Raw genomic sequence first — 21,819 nt, forward strand, 5'->3', positions numbered from 1 at the left:
GTAACGTTACCATGGACGCCCCTGCTTATTTCAGCAAGACGATGCCAAGCCATGTGTTACAACCGCGTGGCTTCATAGTAAAAGAGTGCGGGTACTAGACTGGCCTGCCTGTAGTCCAGACCTGTCTCCCATTGGTGCAATATGAAGGCTAAAATATGAGAAGGGAGACTGTTGAACAACTTAAGCTGTACATCAAGCAAGAATGAGTAATAATTCCACTTCAAAAATGTGTCTCCTCAGTTCCCAAACCTTTACTGAGTGTTGTTAAAAGGAAAGGCCATGTAACACAGTGGTAAAAATGCCTTTTTTTGCAATGTGTTGCTGCCATTAAATTCTAAGTTTGTGATTATTTGCAACAAAATAAAACAAGTTTCTCAGTGTGAACATGAAATATCTTGTCTTTGCAGTCTATTCAATTGAATATAAGTTGAAAAGGATTTGTTGTATTCTCTTTTTATTTACCATTTACACAACGTGACAACTTCACTGCTTTCGGGGTTTGTACATTATTATTATTGCATGACTCCTACTGTAGTTGTTAGTATTGTTTTTATACAACAGTGTTTATTTAAAAGTTATTTTTTCTTTTTTTTCAAGGCACGTTACATGTTCAAATTGTGATGTTTTGGAGGGATAAGCACCAAAAACACGCGGTTTGAGTTAAGAAGAAGCTCTTAAGTTGAGGTATTGTAGTATTTGGAGTATTATTGCTAGTATTTAACACGGCCCTTCCATGTCTCCTCCCCGGCCACATAAGCAGGTCACAGAGCTCCCACTCCCACGCCGAGCTGGAGTGACGTAACCCACAGTGCCAGCGCGGCTCTGCGGCCCCACAGACGCACGGCGCAGCCCTCCGGGCGGCGTTATTTAGGGCGTGCGGCCGCGGTCTGACGGTCACAGCAGTCGTCTTGGCCGTGGAAGAGGAAACAGGGTAAAGCTTTTAGAATGATGAATATGTGATGAGGAGCAGCGGAGCATCAACTCGTTTCAGGGGGGAAAAAGGTAAAGGCTTCAGTTTGTTGTGCTGACTTTTTACTGCACTTGTGAAGTCATCGCTAAATCCTCATGATGACACCTTACATTTAATGTGACCCGTCAAATCATGTAAAGTGGCGGCGTATCAGTTAATGTGGCCCGCTGCTTCATTTAAGGTGGCATGCCGCACCATGTAATGTGGCCCGCCGCGTCATTAATTTACGTCATATGTGTGGCCTGCAGCATCATTTTAACCTGGGCCACATCATTTGTAGTGGCCCGCCACATCATTTAACTTGGAACTTCACATTATTTAAAGTGGCCTGCCGGGTCATTTAACTTGGAACTTTACATTATTTAAAGTGGCCTGACGGGTCATTTAACTTGGAACTTCACATTATTTAAAGTGTCCTGCCGGATCATTTAACTTGGAACTTCACATTATTCAAAGTGGCCTGCCGGGTCATTTAACTTGGAACTTCACATTATTTAAAGTGGCCTGCCGAGTCATTTAACTTGGAACTTCACATTATTTAACGTGGCCTGCCGGATCATTTAACTTGGAAGTTCACATTATTTAAAGTGGCCTGCCGGATCATTTAACTTGGAACTTCACATTATTTAAGATGGCCTGCCGGATCATTTAACTTGGAACTTCACATTATTTAAAGTGGCCTGCCGGGTCATTTAACTTGGAACTTCACATTATTTAAAGTGTCCTGCCGGATCATTTAACTTGGAACTTCACATTATTTAAAGTGGCCTGCCGGATCATTTAACTTGGAACTTCACATTATTTAAAGTGGCCTGCCGAGTCATTTAACTTGGAACTTCACATTATTTAAGATGGCCTGCCGGATCATTTAACTTGGAACTTCACATTATTTAAAGTGGCCTGCCGGATCATTTAACTTGGAACTTCACATTATTTAAGGTGGCCTGCCGGATCATTTAACTTGGAACTTCACATTATTTAAAGTGGCCTGCCGGATCATTTAACTTGGAACTTCACATTATTTAAAGTGTCCTGTCAGATCATTTCACTTGGAACTTCACATTATTTAATGTAGCCTGCCGGGTCATTTAACTTGGAACTTCACATTATTTAAAGTAGCCCTCCGGGTCAATTTAATGTTGCCTGCCGCATCATTAACTTAGCCTGCCACATCATTAACTTAGCCTGCCACTTCGTTTGAAGTGGCCCGCCAAATCATTTAAGTGGCCCACAGCATATTTTGAATTTGGCCCGCCACACTATCACATCATTTTAATTTGGCCCGCCACATCATCAAATAAGGCCTGCCAGATTATTTAAGTGGCCCGCCAGACAATTTAAAGTCACCCGCCACATCATTTTAATTTGGCCCGCCACGCTCTCACATTTGAACCAGGCCCGCCTGCTCATTTTAATTGGCCCACTAAATCATTTAAGTGGCCCACAACATAATTTGAAAGTGGCCCGCCACACTCTCACATAATTTTGTGGCCTGTCACATAATTGACCATGGCCTGCCACATGTATTATTATTATGAACCTGGGCTGATACCATATCACATCATTTAAAATGGCCCGCCACATCATTTAACTTGGAACGTCACATTATTTATGTCGGCCTGCCGGGTCATTTAACTTGGAACTTCACAATATTTAACTTGGAACTTCACATTATTTAAAGTGGCCTGCCGGATCATTTAACTTAGAACTTCACAATATTTAACTTGGAACTTCACATTATTTAATGTTGCCTGCCGCATCATTAACTTAGCCTGCCACATCATTAACTTAGCCTGCCACATTGTTTGAAGTGGCCCGCCTTATCATTTAAGTGGCCCACATCATATTTTGAAAGTGGCCCGCCACACTATCACATCATTTTAAATTGGCCCGCCACAGCATTAAATAAAGACTGCCAAATTATTTAATTGGCCCGCCAGATAATTTAAAGTCACCCGCCACATCATTTTAACTTGGCCCGCCACGCTCTCACATTTCAACCAGGCCCGCCTGCTCCTTTTAGGTGGCCCACTAAATCAATTAAGTGGCCCACAACATCATTTGAAATTGGCCTGCCACACTCTCACATAATTTGATGGCCTGTCACATAATTGACCATGGCCTGCCACATGTATTATTATTATTAACCTGGGCCGCAACCATATCACATCATTTAATGTGGCCCGCCACATCATTTAACTTGGAACTTTACATTATTTAATGTGGCCTACTGGTTCATTTAACTTGGAACTTTACATTATTTAATGTGGCCTGCCGGTTCATTTAACTTGGAACTTCACATTATTTAAAGTAGCCCTCCGGGTCAATTTAATTTTGCCTGCCGCATCATTAACTTAGCCTGCCACATCGTTTGATGTGGCCTGCCACATCGTTTGATGTGGCCTGCCACATATTTTAAAATTGGCCCGCCACACTATCACATCATTTTAAAATGGCCCGCCACATCATTAAATGTGGCCCGCCAGATCATTAGATGTGGCCTGCCAGACAATTTACCATGGCCCGCCACTTCATTTTAAAGTCAATCAATCATCAATCAATGTTTATTTATATAGCCCTAAATCACAAGTGTCTCAAAGGGCTGTACAAGCCACAACGACATCCTCGGTACAGTGACCTGCGAAAGGCTGGAAATAATCAAATACTCTCTGACAAATGTACTTCATGCAATTGCATATTTTGTTGAAATGACTCATCGGATTATGCAATTTTTGGAATTTGGATGATTTAAAAATCTGCTTGTTAGTTTAAATAACGATTTCAAAGCCAATTATTCATCAATCTGCCAGTAAAACATCTAATAATCCAACAAATCTATCAAATTTTAGTATTGATAAATGTACTGTTACATGCGGCTCTCTGAGGGCGATGTGGCCCTCCAATGACAAGGAGTCAGACACCCCTGCTCTGATGGCTTTTTGTCTTGCAAAGGGGGAGGGTTCTAGACCTTGGTCGGGTCATGCATCACACAGGTGAAAAGCCGGTGGGCGGAGCCACAGGGCGAAAGAGCAGCCGAGCGGGAGCGGCGAAGAGGACTCACCATGAAGCGCAGGTCGTCGAAGCCGTTGAGCAGGAACTTGCCCTCGTACTGCGGCAGCCCCGCGTGCTCCAGCCACTCGCCCACCGGCTGGTCCAGGGCTTTGCCGCAGGCCCCATCTGCCGAGAGAGGGAAGCGCTTGAGCAGCGAAAAGCCGTTGAGCCGGTAGCAGCGGCACTCGGAGGACGACACGTGGCACTGCCACATCATCCTGGGCCAGCACGGGCAGAGCCGAGTGCGGCAGCACCAGGCGGGTCTGGGGGGAGGCAGGGTCCGGGTCGGTGCGGGCACACACGGGAGGGAGGGAAGGAAGCCGCTACTTTGTGCTAGGGTGAGTGCAGATGTCAGGCGAGGGCGCGGGTGCGGGTGCAGCGGGGGCACCGAGCCCGTCTGAAGCTGGCATCTCGCCACAAACCGGGCTCGCCGAACATCCCCGACTACAAACCGGAGCGGAGTCAGAGGAGCGTCACGCACACACCGGGACACATGGACACATTTCTCACAAAAAAGGTCAGGGGGTGGTCACCACATACTTGTAAAGCTCTGGCCGAGTCCCATGGCTTCATTGGTCAACCTCTTAGCGCGCCGGGACACGGGAGCGCCATTCTAAAGTACACTTGGCGGCTTTTAGGCGGACATATTGTAAGATCCTGCGGCGGCGAAACACGGACGCTCCAGACTCCTCAGTTTGTGGAGAAATCCCCAGCGTGGAGGAGGGCGCGGGTCCGGAGGCACTCAAGCTGCAGGGCCGGCGAAGAGAAGCGTCCACGGGAGATGACGACGGGTGCAGCCCACCTGGCTCCTCTCCTCTGCTGCATGCCCCCCCCCCACCTTCAACGTGTGGACGCTCGACACCCCTCAGCGCTCGCAGGGCATGACGTCCCGATTCTACCGCACGGATCTGCAGCCGCCGTTCCCCGCTACACGTCCCGCCGCACGACAGGAAGCAGACTCAAAGATCATGCCCCCGCCCGCCACCCACGTCACTTTCTCTCTCTCGCTCTAACCGCGTCTCATTCCAGCAAATCCTCGGAGATGCTCTTTTTGGACGCCGCCCCCCCTCTCGTCGTCTCTCTGCGCCGCCGATCTGCCGAGCCCCCTTCTTCTCAGATCGCACTGCAGGGCTGCCGTATGTACAGGGGGCTGCGATCACCCCCTCCTCCCCTCGCTTGCCCTAACTCCCTCGCTCACTGGCACACACACACACCCACACACACACACACACACACACTCCTGTCTCTGATTGGGAAGGCACATGCAGCGGCGCTCTGATCTGGCAGAAAGGACATCAGAGGCGCAGCAAGGAAGGGCCCCTCAAAAGGAAGCTCAAAAAGAAGACCGCATTGAGAGGATTTTCCGCTGTGACGCAGGGGACGAGCAACATGTCCATTTGCATTTCACTCACACGGCCTGTCCATTGTGCGGCTTTTTCTAACCGCAACTTTGCTGGTGTCAAAAGTAGGGATGTCGAAAATAACACAGAACCCGTGCAATTTTGGTAGGGATTGCGTGTTGATGCTAACTGTTAGCATGCGCGCAGTTAGCGTGTATCAGGTAACCAAATGTAATGACTTCTGCGAAAACGGCACAAAAAAAAGTTTGCATGCTAATACTAGCGTGCTAACTTTAGTACGCTAACAGTTAGCATATATCACATACCAACTTCAATATATGTATCGGGTAGCCAAGTGTAATGGCTTCTGCGAAAATGGCAACAACAACAAAAAAAGTTAGCATGCTACTACTAGCATGCTAACGTTAAAACGCTAACAGTTAGCATGTGTCACATACCAAGTTAAATATATGTATCAGGTAGCCAAATGTAAAGACTTCTGCAAAAATGGCCCAAAAAAAGTTTGCATACTAATATTAGCATGCTAACTTTAGTACGCTAACAGTTAGCATGTGTCACATTCCAAGTTAAATAAATGTATCGGGTAGCCAAGTGTAATGGCTTCTGCAAAAATGGCAAAAGAAACAATTTTTTAAAAAATGTTAGCATGCTACTACTAGCATGCTAACATTAAAATGCTAACAGTTAGCATGTGTCACATACCAAGTTAAATATATGTATCAGGTAACCAAGTGTAATGACTTCTGCAAAAATGGCCAAAAAAAGTTAGCATGCCATTACTAGCATGCTAACGTTAAAACGCTAACAGTTAGCATGTGTTACATACCAAGTTAAATATATGTATCGGGTAGCCAAGTGTAATGGCTTCTGCGAAAATGGCAACAAAAAAAACAAAAAAAGTTAGCATGCTACTACTAGCATGCTAACGTAAGTATGCTAACAGTTAGCATGTGTCACATACCAAGTTAAATATATGTATCGGGTAACCAAGTGTAATGGCTTCTGCAAAAATGGCAAAAAAAACAATTAAAAAAAAATAGTTAGCATGCTACTACTAACATGCTAACGTTAAAACGCTAACAGTTAGCATGTGTCACATGCCAAGTTAAATATATGTATCAGGTAACCAAGTGTAATGACTTCTGCAAAAATGGCCAAAAAAAAAGTTTGCATGCTAATATTAGCATGCTAACTTTAGTACGCTAACAGTTAGCATGTGTCACATTCCAAGTTAAATAAATGTATCGGGTAGCCAAGTGTAATGGCTTCTGCAAAAATGGCCAAAAAAAAAATGTAAAAAATTTTTTTAGCATGCTACTACTAGCATGCTAACATTAAAATGCTAACAGTTAGCATGTGTCACATACCAAGTTAAATATATGTATCAGGTAACCAAGTGTAATGACTTCTGCAAAAATGGCCAAAAAAAGTTTGCATACTAATATTAGCATGCTAACTTTAGTACGCTAACAGTTAGCATGTGTTACATACCAAGTTAAATATATGTATCGGGTAGCCATGTGTAATGGCTTCTGCGAAAATGGCAACAAAAAAAACAAAAAAAGTTAGCATGCTACTACTAGCATGCTAACGTAAGTATGCTAACAGTTAGCATGTGTCACATACCAAGTTAAATATATGTATCGGGTAACCAAGTGTAATGGCTTCTGCAAAAATGGCAAAAAAAAACAATTAAAAAAAAAATAGTTAACATGCTACTACTAACATGCTAACGTTAAAACGCTAACAGTTAGCATGTGTCACATACCAAGTTAAATATATGTATCAGGTAACCAAGTGTAATGACTTCTGCAAAAATGCCAAAAACAATTTTAAAAAAAAGAAGTTAGCATGCTACTACTAACATGCTAACGTTAAAACGCTAACAGTTAGCATGTGTCACATACCAAGTTAAATATATGCATCAGGTAGCCAAGTGTAAAGACTACTACAAAAATGGCAAAAAAAAAGTTTGCATGCTAATATGAGCTTGCTAACATTAGTACGCTAACAGTTAGCGTGTGTCACATACCAAGTTAAATATATGTATCAGGTAACCAAGTGTAATGACTTCTGCAAACATGTCGGAAAAAAAAAAAGTTAGCATGCTAACTTTAGTATGCTAACAGTTAGCATGTGTCACACACCAAGTTAAATATATGTATCAGGTAACCAAGTGTAATGACTTCTGCAAAAATGGCTACCAAAAAATAAGTTAGCATGCTACTACTAGCATGCTAATGTTAGTACGCTAACAGTTAGCATGTGTCACATACCAAGTTAAATATAGTACCAGGTAACCAAGTGTAATGGCTTCCGCGAAAATGGCAACAGAAAAAAAAAAAAAAGTTGGCATGCTACTACTAGCATGCTGACGTAAGTATGCTAACAGTTAGCATGTGTCACATACCAAGTTAAATATATGTATCGGGTAACCAAGTGTAATGGCTTCGGCGAAAATGGCAAGAAAAAAAAGTTAGCAGGCTACTACTAGCATGCTAATGTAAGTACGCTAACAGTTAGCATGTGTCACATACCAGGTTAAATATATGTATCAGGTAACCAAGTGTAATGGCTTCTGCGAAAATGGCAACAAAAAGTTTGCATGCTAATAATAGCATGCTAACTTTAGTATGTTAACAGTTAGCATGCGTCACATACTAAGTTAAATATGTATATTGGTTGACCAAGTGTAATGACGTCTGCCAAAACGGCAAAAAAAAATTAGCATTCTAGTACTAACATGCTAACGTTAGTACGCTAACAGTTAGCATGTGTCACATACCAAGTTAAAAATATGTATCAGTTAACCAAGTGTAATGGCTTCTACCAATTAGGCAAAAAAAAAAGTTAGCACGCTAATACTAGTATGCTAACAGTTAGCATGTATCACATACCAAGTTAAATATATGTATCAGTTAACCAAGTGTAATGGCTTCTGCAAAAATGGCTACCAAAAAATAAGTTAGCATGCTACTACTAGCATGCTAACTTTAGTACGCTAACAGTTAGCATGTGTCACATACCAAGTTAAATATAGTACCAGGTAGCCAAGTGTAATGGCTTCTGCAAAAATGGCAACAACAACAAAAAAAAAGTTAGCATGCTAATACTGGCTTGCTAACGTTAGTACGCTAACAGTTAGCATGTGCTAACTTTTTAAACTAATTTTCACTTTCTACTCTAACAGCTCAGCCATACTTCTTAAAGTAGTATAACTTGGTATGTATCACAAGCTAAGTGTTAGCATGCTAACTTTAGCAAGCTAACATTAAAGTGCTAACTTTTTCAGCTAATTTTACACTTTCTACTCTAACTCCTCAGCCATACTTCTTAGAGTAGTATAACTTGATATGTGTCATAAGTTAAGTGTTAGCATGCTAACCAAAGCAAGCTAACATTAAAGTGCTAACTTTTTCAGCTAATTTTACACATTATACTCTAATTCCCCAGCCATACACCTTAGAGTCATATAACTTGGTATGTGACACAAGCTAACTGTTAGCATGCTAACCTTAGCAAGCTAACATAAAAGTGCTAACTTTTTCAGCTAATTTTACACTTTCTACTTTAACTCCTCAGCCATACTTCTTAGAGTAGTATAGCTTGGTATGTGTCACAAGCTAAGCGTTAGCATGCTAACCTTAGCAAGCTAACATTAACGTACTAACTTTTTCAGCTAATTTTACTTTTTCTACTCTAACTCCTCAGCCATACTTCTTAGAGTAATATAACTTGGTATGTGTCACAAGCTAAGTGTTAGCATGCTAACCTTAGCAAGATAACATTAAAGTGCTAACTTTTTCAGCTAATTTTACACTTTCTACTCTAACTCCTCAGCCATACTTCTTAGAGTACTATAACTTGGTATGTGTCACAAGCTAACTGTTAGCATGCTAACCTTAGCAAGCTAACATTAAAGTGCAAACTTTTTCGGCTAATTTTACACTTTCTACTCTAACTCCTCAGCCATACTTCTTAGAGTAGGATAACTTGGTATATGTCACAAGCTAAGCGTTAGCATGCTAACCTTAGCAAGCTAACATTGACGTGCTAACTTTTTCAGCTAATTTTACTTCTTCTACTATAACTCCTCAGCCATACTTCTTAGAGTAATATAACTTGGTATGTGTCACAAGCTAAGCGTTAGCATGCTAACCTTAGCAAGCATGCTAACGTGCTAACTTTTTCAGCTAATTTTACTTTTTCTACTCTAACTCCTCAGCCATACTTCTTAGAGTAATATAACTTGGTATGTGTCACAAGCTAAGTGTTAGCATGCTTACCTTAGCAAGCTAACATTAAAGTGCTAACTTTTTCAGCTAATTTTACTTTTTCTACTCTAACTCCTCAGCCATACTTCTTAGAGTAATATAACTTTGCATGTGTCACAAGCTAAGTGTTAGCATGCTAACCTTGAGAAGCTAACATTAAAGTGCAAACTTTTTCAGCTAAATTTACACTTTTTACTTGAATTCCCCAGCCATACACCTTAGAGTCATATAACTTGGTATTTGTCACAAGCTAACTGTTAGCATGCTAACCTTAGCTTGTGACACATGCAAAGTTATATTACTCTAGGAAGTATGGCTGAGGAGTTAGAGTAGAAAAAGTAAAATTAACTGAAAAAGTTAGCACTTTAATGTTAGCTTGCTAAGGTAAGCATGCTAACACTTAGCTTGTGACACATACCAAGTTATATTACTTAGCCCCCAAAACGAGTGAGTGTTTACGCAACGCCCGTTTTTGAAAACGCACTTTATGCTCGCTTTAATGGAACTAAATGATATAAAAATGTAGTTTCCTAACCCTAACCTAACCCCAAACCTAACCCTAACCCTTTTTGGTAGAAATCTGCTCCGAAAGACAAAAATCGAACACAATCATACAAAAAGTGGGGCTTAGGAAAACCGAGCCACCACTATAAGGGACTTGGTTTTGTGTCACGTTGTATGTGTCAGGTAAAACACGACAAACGGGGCCACATGAATCCCTTTGTTTGTGACATGTGACGTGTGTGTGATTGACAGGTGATCGATGTCAGCTGCTATAGACCGCGGCAGTAGAGAAAAGAAGCGGCCGAATGGAGCTAGTTAATGGATCCGCTAATAAATCCCGTTAACGACGGTCGGAGCTTCTTGGCGCCCGTGGACAGAGATGCCACGGCGCGGCTCCCAGCATGCATTGCTGCTCACTGCGGTTGTCTGCCTGCAGCTGCGGGCCGAGCAGGATTAGGCAGCTTTCCAGAGACGGCCAGTGAAAGGCGCTGGATGGGACTTCCTGTTTGATCGGCAGCGTGGCGTCGGGCGCCCGCCGGTGCTCGTCAGCACACGCGCGGGGGAGGGGCGGGCCGACTTAACACGTTTAATGGCGAGTAAGACGGATCCAAGTGGACTAATTCTGATGAGCGCTCACGCCAGCGCACGCAGACTAAAGCGTGTTAAAAATACCCGCCGCCCGTCGCCGTGACGTCCTCATTAGGCGTGTGGGGGTGGGGCTAAGGAGGTCATGTGACTAATCGTCAGAGAGGCGGCGGCAAAGCTGAATTAATTCAGGGAAAGTGAGGACACGCTTTGAGCTCGTCTACGTGTGCAGGAGCCTCGTCTATGCACGTTAGCGTAGCATGGTGGTTGTGTGTGTGTGTGTGTGAGTGCGTGTGCGTGCGTGTGTGTGCATGTGTGTGTGTGCATGTATGTGTGTGTGTGTGTGTGTGTACGTGTGTGTGCGTGTATGTGTGTGTGTGTATGCGTGCGTGTGTGTGCACGTGTGTGTGTGCGTGTGTGTGTGTGTGTGTATGCGTGCGTGTGCATGTGCGTGTGTGTGCATTTGTGTGTGTGCGTGTGTGTGCGTGTATGTGTGTGTGTAAGCGTGTGTGTGCGTGTGTGTGTGTGTGTGTATGCGTGCGTGTGCATGTGCGTGTGTGTGCATCTGTGTGTGTGCGTGTGTGTGCGTGTATGTGTGTGTGTAAGCGTGTGTGTGCGTGTGTGTGTGTGCGTGAATGTGTGTGTGCGTGTGTGTAAGCGTGTGTGTAAGTGTGTGTAAGTGTGTGTATGTGTGTGTGTGTGTGTGTGTGTGTGCGTGTATGTGTGTGTGTGTGTGTGTGTATGCGTGCGTGTGCGTGTATGTGTGCGTGTGTGCGTGTGTGTGTGTGTGTATGTGTGTGTGTGTGTATTTGTATCCGCGTGTGTATGTGTGTGCTTGTATGCGTGCGTGTGCATGTGCGTGTGTGTGTGTGCGTGTATGTGTGTGTGTGTGTGCGTGTGTGTGTGCGTGTATGTGTGTGTGTGCGTGTGTGTGCGTGTATTTGTATCCGCGTGTGTATGTGTGTGTGTGTGTGTGTGTGTGTGTGCGTGTGTGTATGTGTGTGTGTGTGCGTGTGTGTGCATTTGTATCCGCGTGTGTATGTGTGTGTGTGTGTGTGTGTGCGTGTGTGTGAATGCATGTGTGTGCGTGTGTGTGTGTGCGTGTGTGTATCTCACTAATGTAATTACAGTAAGAAATGATGGCTAGCTACTTGTGTGTGTCCAAGTTAAATAATAATAATAATAATACCTGGGATTTATATAGCGCTTTTCTAAGTACCCAAAGTCGCTTTACATGTTAAAAACCCATCATTCATTCACACCTGGTGGTGGTAAGCTACTTTCGTAGCCACAGCTGCCCTGGGGTAGACTGACGGAAGCGTGGCTGCCAATTTGCGCCTACGGCCCCTCCGACAACCACCTATCATTCATTCACCAGTGTGAGCGGCACCGGGGGCAAGGGTGAAGTGTCCTGCCCAAGGACACAACGGCATGGTAAGAGGCGGGGAGCGAACCTGCAACCCTCAGGCTTCTGACACGGGCGCTCTGCCCACTACGCCATGCCGCCCCTAAAGGAAACGTCTTCTTCTAATGGATTCATTACAATCTTTGCAAGCTGGGTAACGTTTGCTGTGGTCTGGAACAACATGGCGCACTAACAACTATCAGCAAAGCAGCCAATATTACATACAGGTAATGTGTCATGAGACATGCAAATATAAATTCAATACACAGAGGACATAAGTAAAGGAAATTAAATGAGCTCAAACATAGCTACAAACGAGGCATAATGATGCAATATGTACAAAGCTTAACTTTGTGCATTCACGCACAGTATAAAAGGTTTGGTGGACAAAATGAGACAAAAAAGGAGTGGTATAAAACTCATCTTTCTGGGGCGGCGTCGGAGAACATTGTACATGTACACAAACTACGGTGAGTTCAAGGACTGCCGAAATTAGTAGGACAAAACGGTGCTTGCCAAATAGTCTCATCAGTGCAGCATGTTTGACATACACAGTGGGATTTCTAACAATTAGGAAGGTTTGTGTCATGTTTGTCCAGGCAGCCACTAGGGCGGCGCTAAAGAGGTTGCTGACCACCGCCCTATAATAATACTTAGTGTCAAGGTCACGAAAGGGTCACTGCGGAGGGGCGGAGCTACAAGCAGCCCTTTAAACGCTTCATTAGCAAGTCTCACTTCATCATTTCCTGCCAGCTCAGCAATAAATCACACTCACCTCTCGGGGGTGGGGGGGTGAACACATGAACGTGGGAAGGTGGTGAAGTTACCTGAGCTCCTTGGCGTCTCCTCGCTCCTCTCGATGCCCTCGCCGATCAGGTTCATGATCTTCTCAATCTGCTCACAGAGGAAATTAAATCATAATTTTTCTCTTTTATGTCCTCAGAGGCAAAAATAAGGGGAAAAAAACAAAAACAGTGCTGATGTTGACTTTATGCAGATGGATATATAAAGATTATATTTACAACATGAATAATATATACATACTATGCAAATAGAAAAAAAAATTGTTGTGAAAAATGTGTTGGAATTTCACAATAAATATTTAGAATGTTGGCAGTATTATAATAAAAGTCGTCATTTTACTTGACGCAAGTCAACATTTTACAAGGAAAACTGAACATTTGTGCAATAGTATTTTAAAAGTTGGAATTTTACTCAATAACGGTCGCAATTTTACAAGAAAGGCTTAACATTTTTGGCAATTTTATGAAAAGTCGTCATTTTACTCGACAAAAGTCACAATTTTATAAGAAAACTTTAACATTTTGGCAATATTATAATAATAATCTGCATTTTACTCCAAAAATGTCACTATTTTACAAGAACCACAGGAAAAAATTGGCAATGTCGGGATAAAAGTCAGAATTTTACATAACAAATGTCACCATTTTGCATTAAAAAGTAATCATTTTACATGGAGGTAAAAAAGTTATAATTTTAGGAGAAAATCTTGCAATATTACAGAAACAGAAAGAATATGAGAAATTGTTCCCAATTTTATAAGAAAAAAGTCGACACATTGTGAGAAAAAGACTGCTTTTAGTTCATTTTTTATTTTTTGAATTTTTGTTTGGTAATTGTTTTTTAATCTTTATTATTTACTTCAAGTTATTACAGTGTGTCTCTATATACATATTTATTTCATTGTTTTTTAATTAATTTTGGCCAAAGTAGGAGCACTTCAATTTCTTAAACACACTTGTTATTGCATATGTTGACCAGAGGGAGAGCACTTTTAAAAGCAACACACAGTCAATGTGAAAAATCCCTCCTTTTTGGGACCACCCTCATTTTGATAGATGTCACCAGCAGGGGTGCAGATAAATCATTCTCTATTTTCAGGAAAACTGAACTATTGTGCAATATTATGATAAAAGTTGGAATTTTACTCAATAACAGTCGCAATTTTCCAAGAAAATCTTAAAATTTGGGCAATTTTATGAAAAGAGTCGTCATTTTACCCGACAAAAGTCACAATTTTATAAGAAAACTTTAACATTTTGGCAATATTATAATAATAATCTGAATTGTATTCAAAAAATGTCACTATTTAACAAGAACACAGGAAAAAATTGGCAATATTGTGATAAAAGTCAGAAATTTATACAACAAATGTCAACATTTTGCATTAAAAAGTAATAATTTTACATGGAGAAAAAAAAGTTGTAATTTTAGGAGAAAATCTTGCAATATTACAGAAACAGAAAGAATATGAGAAATGTTCCCCAATTTTATAAGAAAAAAGTCGACACATTGTGAGAAAAAGACTGATTTTAGTTCATTTTTGAATTTTTTTGAAATTTTTTGTTTGTAATTGGTTTTTAATCTTCATTATTTACTTCAAGTTATAACAGTATGTCTCTATATACATATTTATTTTATTGTTTTTTATTAATTTTGGCCAAAGGGGGTGCATTTCAATTTCTTACACACACTTGTTATTTCATATGTTGACCAGAGGGGGAGCACTTTTAAAAGCGACACACAGTCAATGTGAAAAATCCCTCCTTTTTGGGACCACCCATGTTTACTTTTGTATGTACATTAAATCAACAAAAAAATCCTGACTTTGGAGCAATGTTCACGGACTCTAGTATTTGGCTCTCTATTATATGCAATGGTTTTCCGTATTGGGACCATGATTTATGTCCTAACTTGTTCACACCTCCTCATATGGAAGCTACTTTACTTGTTGATGTCTCAAGAAGGGTAGAAACACACACACACACAAATTAAGCTTTCACAATTTCAACTACAAAAAGTCCAAAAAGAAGAAAGTGAGATTGACTTTCCCACTAAGCAGACGTGTTGTTGCCTGAAACAAAGCGTGTACGTCAGTTTTTGTCCGTACTGTATGACTACAAGCCGCTACTTTTTTTCCTACGCTTTGAACCCTGCGGCTCACAAAACAATCTGGCCAATTGATGGATTCTTCTCCGCCGACGGCCACACTGAAAAGGTGTGTTATCGGCTGTGCCACGGCGCCATCTTTTGGACAAGTTGAAAATGTACTTCCTGTTTTAACGGCTTGAACCGGAAGTACAACTGTCCATAACGTCTCTACGTCTTCATTCATCGCCCCGAGCAGCGTTTGTAAGTTTTACAATATAACTAAAACAATTCTTACTTACTGAACAATCCAATGTGTGACGTACAAGCTATCGTAATGTAATGAAGTTAGCATTAGCTAATACGCTAAAACGTTTACGAGTGTCTGTGTTAGTGTTATTAACTTACAGTGGTGTTGTTTTTGTATTGTTTCACTTTCACAAATTCCTCAGTAAATTCACCAAAACGTCACCGTGGAGTTATCGGGTCTGTTTAGCTGATTGGAGAGCTAGTTTGCTCGGCTAGCGGATCCATGGCCATGACTTCTGTTTTGTTTGATCAGCCGTTTTACTGCCTTGTTAAAAAAAAATGAAAGTATGTAAATAAACAATTACTAAATATTTCAGTGTAAATAATTCATTTCACAAGGGCTTATAGTCCGGTTTGGCCGCACCAATAGACTAACAACGTTTGGTGGGGCGATGTGGGACGATGTGGGGTGACCCTCGATGGAAAAACGAGGCTTGTCATCATTGGAGGCGTCAGTGCTGAGATATCGAGATGACGTTCGGCAACCAGTGGCGGTGTCAACTCCCCACAGTCTGGGACTAAGTCTGCCCTCCAAGATGACAACAGTTGATCAGGGAGCGCCCGCAGGATTCTGGGGTGGAGAAGATGGATCTTCCCGCCAGCGGTGATGACCTCAACCCCGCTCAACACTTAGGATCAGCTGCTGGTGAGCGACACACACGCACGTTGGCTGCCATGCGGCAAATACCCTTTGAGGAAGGGGATGGCGTCCCACAGCAGTGTGTGATCAGGATGCCTCTTTTTTATTAGGCCATCATCCACCATCCCCAATGAGACAAGAACATACCCGTGTCCCCTTTCGTGTGGGACTACGTAGTCTAGAACTGTAACTGGGACTCAACTACTGCGCCAATAAAGTCCTGTAAACCTATAAAAACATCTCAAAATAAATTCCTGTAAACATCTAAAAACATGTAAAAATAAATTCCTGTAAACATCTAAAAACATCTCAAAATACATTTCTGTAAACATCTAAAAACATATACAATTAAAGTCCTGTAAACATCTAAAAATAGAGTACTGTAAACATCTAAAATTCAAGTCCTGTAAACATCTGTAAACATGTAAAAACTTAAGTCCTGTAAACATCTAAAAACAACTAAAATTAAAGTCCTGTAAACATCTAAAAACATCTAAAATTAAAATCCCGTAAACATCTAAAAACATCTCAAATTAAAGTCCTGTAAACATTTAAAAATATGTAAAAATAAATTCCTGTAAACATCTAAAATTAAAGTCCTGTAAACATCTAAAAACATCTAAAAAAAAATAAATAAAAATAAAGTCCTGTAAACATCTAAAAACATCTAAAATGAAAGTCCTGTAAACATTTAAAAACATGTAAAAATAAAGTCCTGGAAACATCTAAAATTAAAGTCCTGAAAACATCTAAAATTAAAGTCCTGTAAACATCTAAAAACAACTAAAAATAAAGCCCTGTAAACATCTAAAAACATCTAAAATTGAAGTCCTGTAAACATTTTAAAAATTTAAAAATACATTTCTGTAAACATCTAAAAACATCTAAAATTAAAGTCCCGTAAACATCTAAAAACATGTACAAAAAATAAAAAAAATAAATTAATAAATAAAGTCCTGTAAACATCTAAAACCATATAAAATTAAAGTACTGTAAACATTTAAAAACATGTAAAAAATAAAATCTTGAAATATCTAAAAACATCTAAAATGAAAGTCCTGAAAACATCTAAAATTAAAGTCCTGTAAACATCTAAAAACATCTCAAATTAAAGTCCCGTAAACATCTAAAAACATGTACAAAAATAAAATAAGATAAATAAATAAAAAGAAGTCCTGTAAACATTTAAAAACATGTAAAAATTAAGTCCTGTAAACATTTAAAATTAAAATACCGTAAACATTTAAAAACATGTAAAAATTAAGTCCTGTAAACATTTAAAATTAAAATCCCGTAAACATTTAAAAACATGTAAAAAATAAAGCCCTGTAAACATATAAAAACATATATAACAAAGACCTGTAAATATCTAAAAACATCTACAGTGAAAGTCCTGTAAACATCTAAAAACATTTCAAATTAAAGTCCTGTAAACATTTAAAAACATGTAAAAAATAAAGTCCTGTAAACATCTAAAAACATCTAAAATTACAGTCCTGTAAACATCTAAAAACATGTAAAACAAAAGAAAAAATAAAGTCCTGTAAACATCTAAAAACATGTAAAAATAAAGTCCTGTAAAGATCTAAAAACATGTAAAAAATAAAGTCATGTAAACATCAAAAATTCAAGTCCTGTAAACATCTAAAAACCTCTAAAATTCAAGTCCTGTAATCATCTAAAAACATGTAAAAAAAAAATAAAGTCCTTAACATCTAAAAACATGTGAAAATAAAGTCCTGTAAACAGGTAAAAATTAAGTCTTGTAAACATCTAAAAATAAAGTCCTGTAAACATCTCAATCAATCAATCAATCAATGTTTATTTATATAGCCCTAAATCACAAGTGTCTCAAAGGGCTGTACAAGCCACAACGACATCCTCGGTACAGAGCCCACACTAAAATTCAAGTCCTGTAAACATCTAAAATTCAAGTCCTGTAAACATCTAAAACATGTAAAAAAAGAAAAGAAAAAAAAAAGAAGTCTTGTAATTATTTAAAAACATGTAAAAATAAAGTCCTGTTAACATTTAAAATTAAAATCCCGTAAACATTTAAAAACATGTAAAAAATAAAGTCCTGTAAACATCTAAAAACATCTACAATGAAAGTCCTGTAAACATCTAAAAACATTTCAAATTAAAGTCCTGTAAACATCTAAAAACATGTAAAACAAAAAAAAAGTAAAGTCCTGTAAACATCTAAAAACATGTAAAATTAAAGTCCTGTAAACATCTAAAAACATGTAAAACAAAAACAAAAATAAAGTCCTGTAAACATCTAAAAAACATTTCAAATTAAAGTCATGTAAACATTTAAAAACATCTCAAATTAAAGTCCTGTAAACATCTAAAAACATGTAAAACAAAACAAAAAATAAAGTCCTGTAAACATCTAAAAACAGGTAAAAAATAAAGTAATGTAAACCTCTAAAATGCAAGTCCTGTAAACATCTAAAAATATCTAAAAAACAAAGTCCTGTAAACACTTAAAGACATGTAAAAATAAAGTCCTGTAAACATTTAAAAACATGTAAAAAAATTAAGTCCTGTAAACATCTAAAAACATCTAAAATTAAAGTCCTGTAAACATCTAAAAACATGTAAAAATTAAAACCTGTAAACATCTAAAAACATCTAAAAATAAAGTATTGTCAACATCTAAAACATGTAAAAAAAAAAAAGTATTTTAGACATCTAACATGTAAACAAAATAGTAAAGTAATGTAAACATCTAAAAACATGTAAAAAAATAAAGTATTGTAAATATGTAAAAACATGTAAAAAAATAAAGTCCTGTAAACATGTAAAAACGTGTAAAAATAAAGTATTGTAAACATCTAAAAACATGTAAAAATAAAGTCTTGTAAACATCTAAAAACATGTAAAAATAAAGTCTTGTAAACATCTAAAAACATGTAAAAAATAAAGTCTTGTAAAAGTATGTAGAAACATGTGAAAAATAAAGTCTTGTAAACCTGTAAAAACATGTAAAAATAAAGTATTGCAAACATTTAAAAACATGTAAAAAATAAAGTATGTAAAAATATGTAAAAACATGTCAAAAATAAAGTCCTGTAAAGAGCGCTAACAATGCTGCCACCTGCACATGGACCAAGCTGCTATCACGTAACACACAAGTGCCAATAAACAATATTATTACTGTCGGGGTGTTATGTCATTTTAATTTGAAAAGCCAATTTAAAAAGTAATAAAAAAAAGACTGGTCCCTCGCCACATACTGTATCGCTTCAAATATCACGTAACACACGAGTGCCAATAAACAATATTATCACTGTCGGGGTGTTATGTCATTTTAATTTGAAAAGCCAATTTAAAAAGTAATGACTAAAAAGACTCGTCCTGTATCGCTTCAAATATCGCACTTTTACCACGATACAGCTTTTCCTCCCAAAGCATATTCTACAACATTTTTGGTTGAAATAACTTAAACGTGGCCGAAGAAAGTAAAAATATCAGCACTTAAGTAGCATTGTACACTAGACCACAATCAATCAGCCAATCAGAGGGCCCTGTTCAGTGTCCTGGCCCCTGATTGGCTCAGCCTCAAGCAGCACTACTACTACTATGTGGGCCCGCCACATCATTTTATTGTGGACGTCACTCCATTTAAAGTGGCCCATCCCATCATTTTAATGTAGCATGCCTCATTATTTAAAACTGGCCCAATACATCATTCAATTTAGTCCGCCACATCTTTTTAATGTGGCCTGCCAAATCATTTTAATTTGGCCCGTCACATCGTTTTATGTCGTCCACCACATCATTTATGTGGCGAGCCACTTCTTTTTAAAATGGCCTGCCATATAATTTTAAAGTGGACCGTCACGTCTTTTTAATGTGGCCTGCCATATAATTTTAAAGTGGCCCGTCACATCTTTTTAATGTGGCCTGCCATATTATTTTAAAGTGGCCCGTCACATCTTTTTAAATAGGTCTGACATATAATTTTAAATGGCCGTCACAACTTTTTAACTTGGCCTGCTACATCATTTTATGTGGTCCGCCATGTCATTTATGTGGCCAGCCAAGTCTTTTAAATGTGGCCCACTACGCCATTTCAAGTGGCCCACCATGTAATTTCTTCGGCCTACCATATCATTTTATGTGGCCCATCAATTCCCTTAAAGTGGCCCACCACATCATTCATGTGGGCCTGCCACATAATTTTAAAGTGGCATGCCTCATTATTTAAATCTGGCCCACAAAATCATTTAATTTAGTCTGCCACATCATTTATGTGGCGAGCCACAGCTTTTTAGTGTGGCCCGCCAAATCATTTTATGTGCCAAGTCATTTATGTGGACAGCCAGGTCTTTTAAAGTGGCCCACCATGTAATTTCTTCGGCCTACCATATCATTTTATGTGGTCCACTAATTCACTTAAGGTGGCTCGCCACTTCATTTTATCGTGGAAGTCACTCCATTTTAAAGTGGCCTGTCCCATAATATTTATGTTGCATGCCTCATTATTTAAAGGTGGCCCACCAAATCATTTTATTTAGTCCGCCACATCATTATGTGGCTAGCCACGGCTTTTTAGTGTGGCCCGCCAAATCATTTAAAATTTGGCCCGTCACATCCTTTTATGTCGTCCACCACATCATTTATGTGGCGAGACACATCTTTTTAAAATGACCTGTCACATCCTTTTTAATTTTGTATGTGGTCTGCCATGTCATTGATGTTTACATAACAAATTGTCAATAGAGTCATGGAGGATGTATTCATTTACTAATCACACTTTAGAATATATCCATCATTAATTGGTTCCAGGGAGGAACAAGTCTTTTATTTTGAAGTGACCAGGACATAGAAAGCGAACACTGAAAGGTTGAAGCCCAAGCAGCTCTGCAAGGACGAGTGGAGGCCGCATAAAAAGGCAGCACTTGATGTAATATTTAGTGTTGGGAAAAGGCCCCGTGCTGGTGGCCCCTGGCATCAACACTGTGAGGAGCCTTGATTCATCTGGAAGGAAGGAGGACACGTGGGGGACTGTGCCATCACTCCTGGAATTAACCCACTTGCATTCTATAACACACACACACACACACACACACACACACACACGCACACACACACGCACACGCACACACACGCACAGACACACACAGACACACACAAAGTACATACATGACAGCCTAAGTGCACCTTTATTGGATTCTGTCATCAAAATGTCGCTTGTGAGAAAAAGGCAGCAGTGTGATGATTTATTGAAGTGCTGCACTTCACTTTTTTACATGCCCACTTTTCTCCTCTTTACTTCCTCATGTGTCCACCAGGGACCTCATGTGTCCACCAGGGACCTTGTGTGTCCACCATGGACCTCATGTGTCCATCATGGACCTCTTGTGTCCACCAGGGACCTCATGTGTCCACCAGGGACCTTGTGTGTCCACCAGGGACCTCATGTGTCCACCAGGGACCTCATGTGTCCACCAGGGACCTCATGTGTCCACCAGGGACCTTGTGTGCCTCATGTGTACACCAGGGACCTTGTGTGTCCACCAGGGACCTCATGTGTCCATCATGGACCTCGTGTGTCCACCAGGGACCTCATGTGTCCACCAGGGACCTCATGTGTCCACCAGGGACCTCATGTGTCCACCAGGGACCTCATGTGTCCACCAGGGACCTTGTGTGCCTCATGTGTACACCAGGGACCTTGTGTGTCCACCAGGGACCTCATGTGTCCATCATGGACCTCTTGTGTCCACCAGGGACCTCATGTGTCCACCAGGGACCTCATGTGTCCACCAGGGACCTCATGTGTCCACCAGGGACCTCGTGTGTCCACCAGGGACCTCATG

General features: G+C 40.0%; 1 protein-coding gene across 6 annotated transcripts in view; it reads right to left on the minus strand.

Moving 5' to 3' along the window:
• anks1ab (ankyrin repeat and sterile alpha motif domain containing 1Ab) overlaps positions 1-21,819 on the minus strand; it is a 181,690-nt gene that overhangs the window by 129,785 nt on the left and 30,086 nt on the right. For all 6 annotated transcript variants that reach the window (XR_009824668.1, XR_009824667.1, XM_062037803.1 and 3 more), the window contains 2 exons: positions 12,978-13,044; positions 4,032-4,147 (listed from right to left, as the gene is read on the minus strand). Coding sequence is in view for 4 of the 6 variants with exons in the window: in XM_062037803.1 (XP_061893787.1) it covers positions 4,032-4,147; positions 12,978-13,044 (183 nt within the window). In the remaining 2 variants the exon portion in view is untranslated. The remainder of the gene's footprint in view (positions 1-4,031; positions 4,148-12,977; positions 13,045-21,819) is intronic.

This window comes from Entelurus aequoreus, linkage group LG26 (assembly GCF_033978785.1).
Source record: "Entelurus aequoreus isolate RoL-2023_Sb linkage group LG26, RoL_Eaeq_v1.1, whole genome shotgun sequence".
NCBI lineage: Eukaryota > Metazoa > Chordata > Actinopteri > Syngnathiformes > Syngnathidae > Entelurus > Entelurus aequoreus.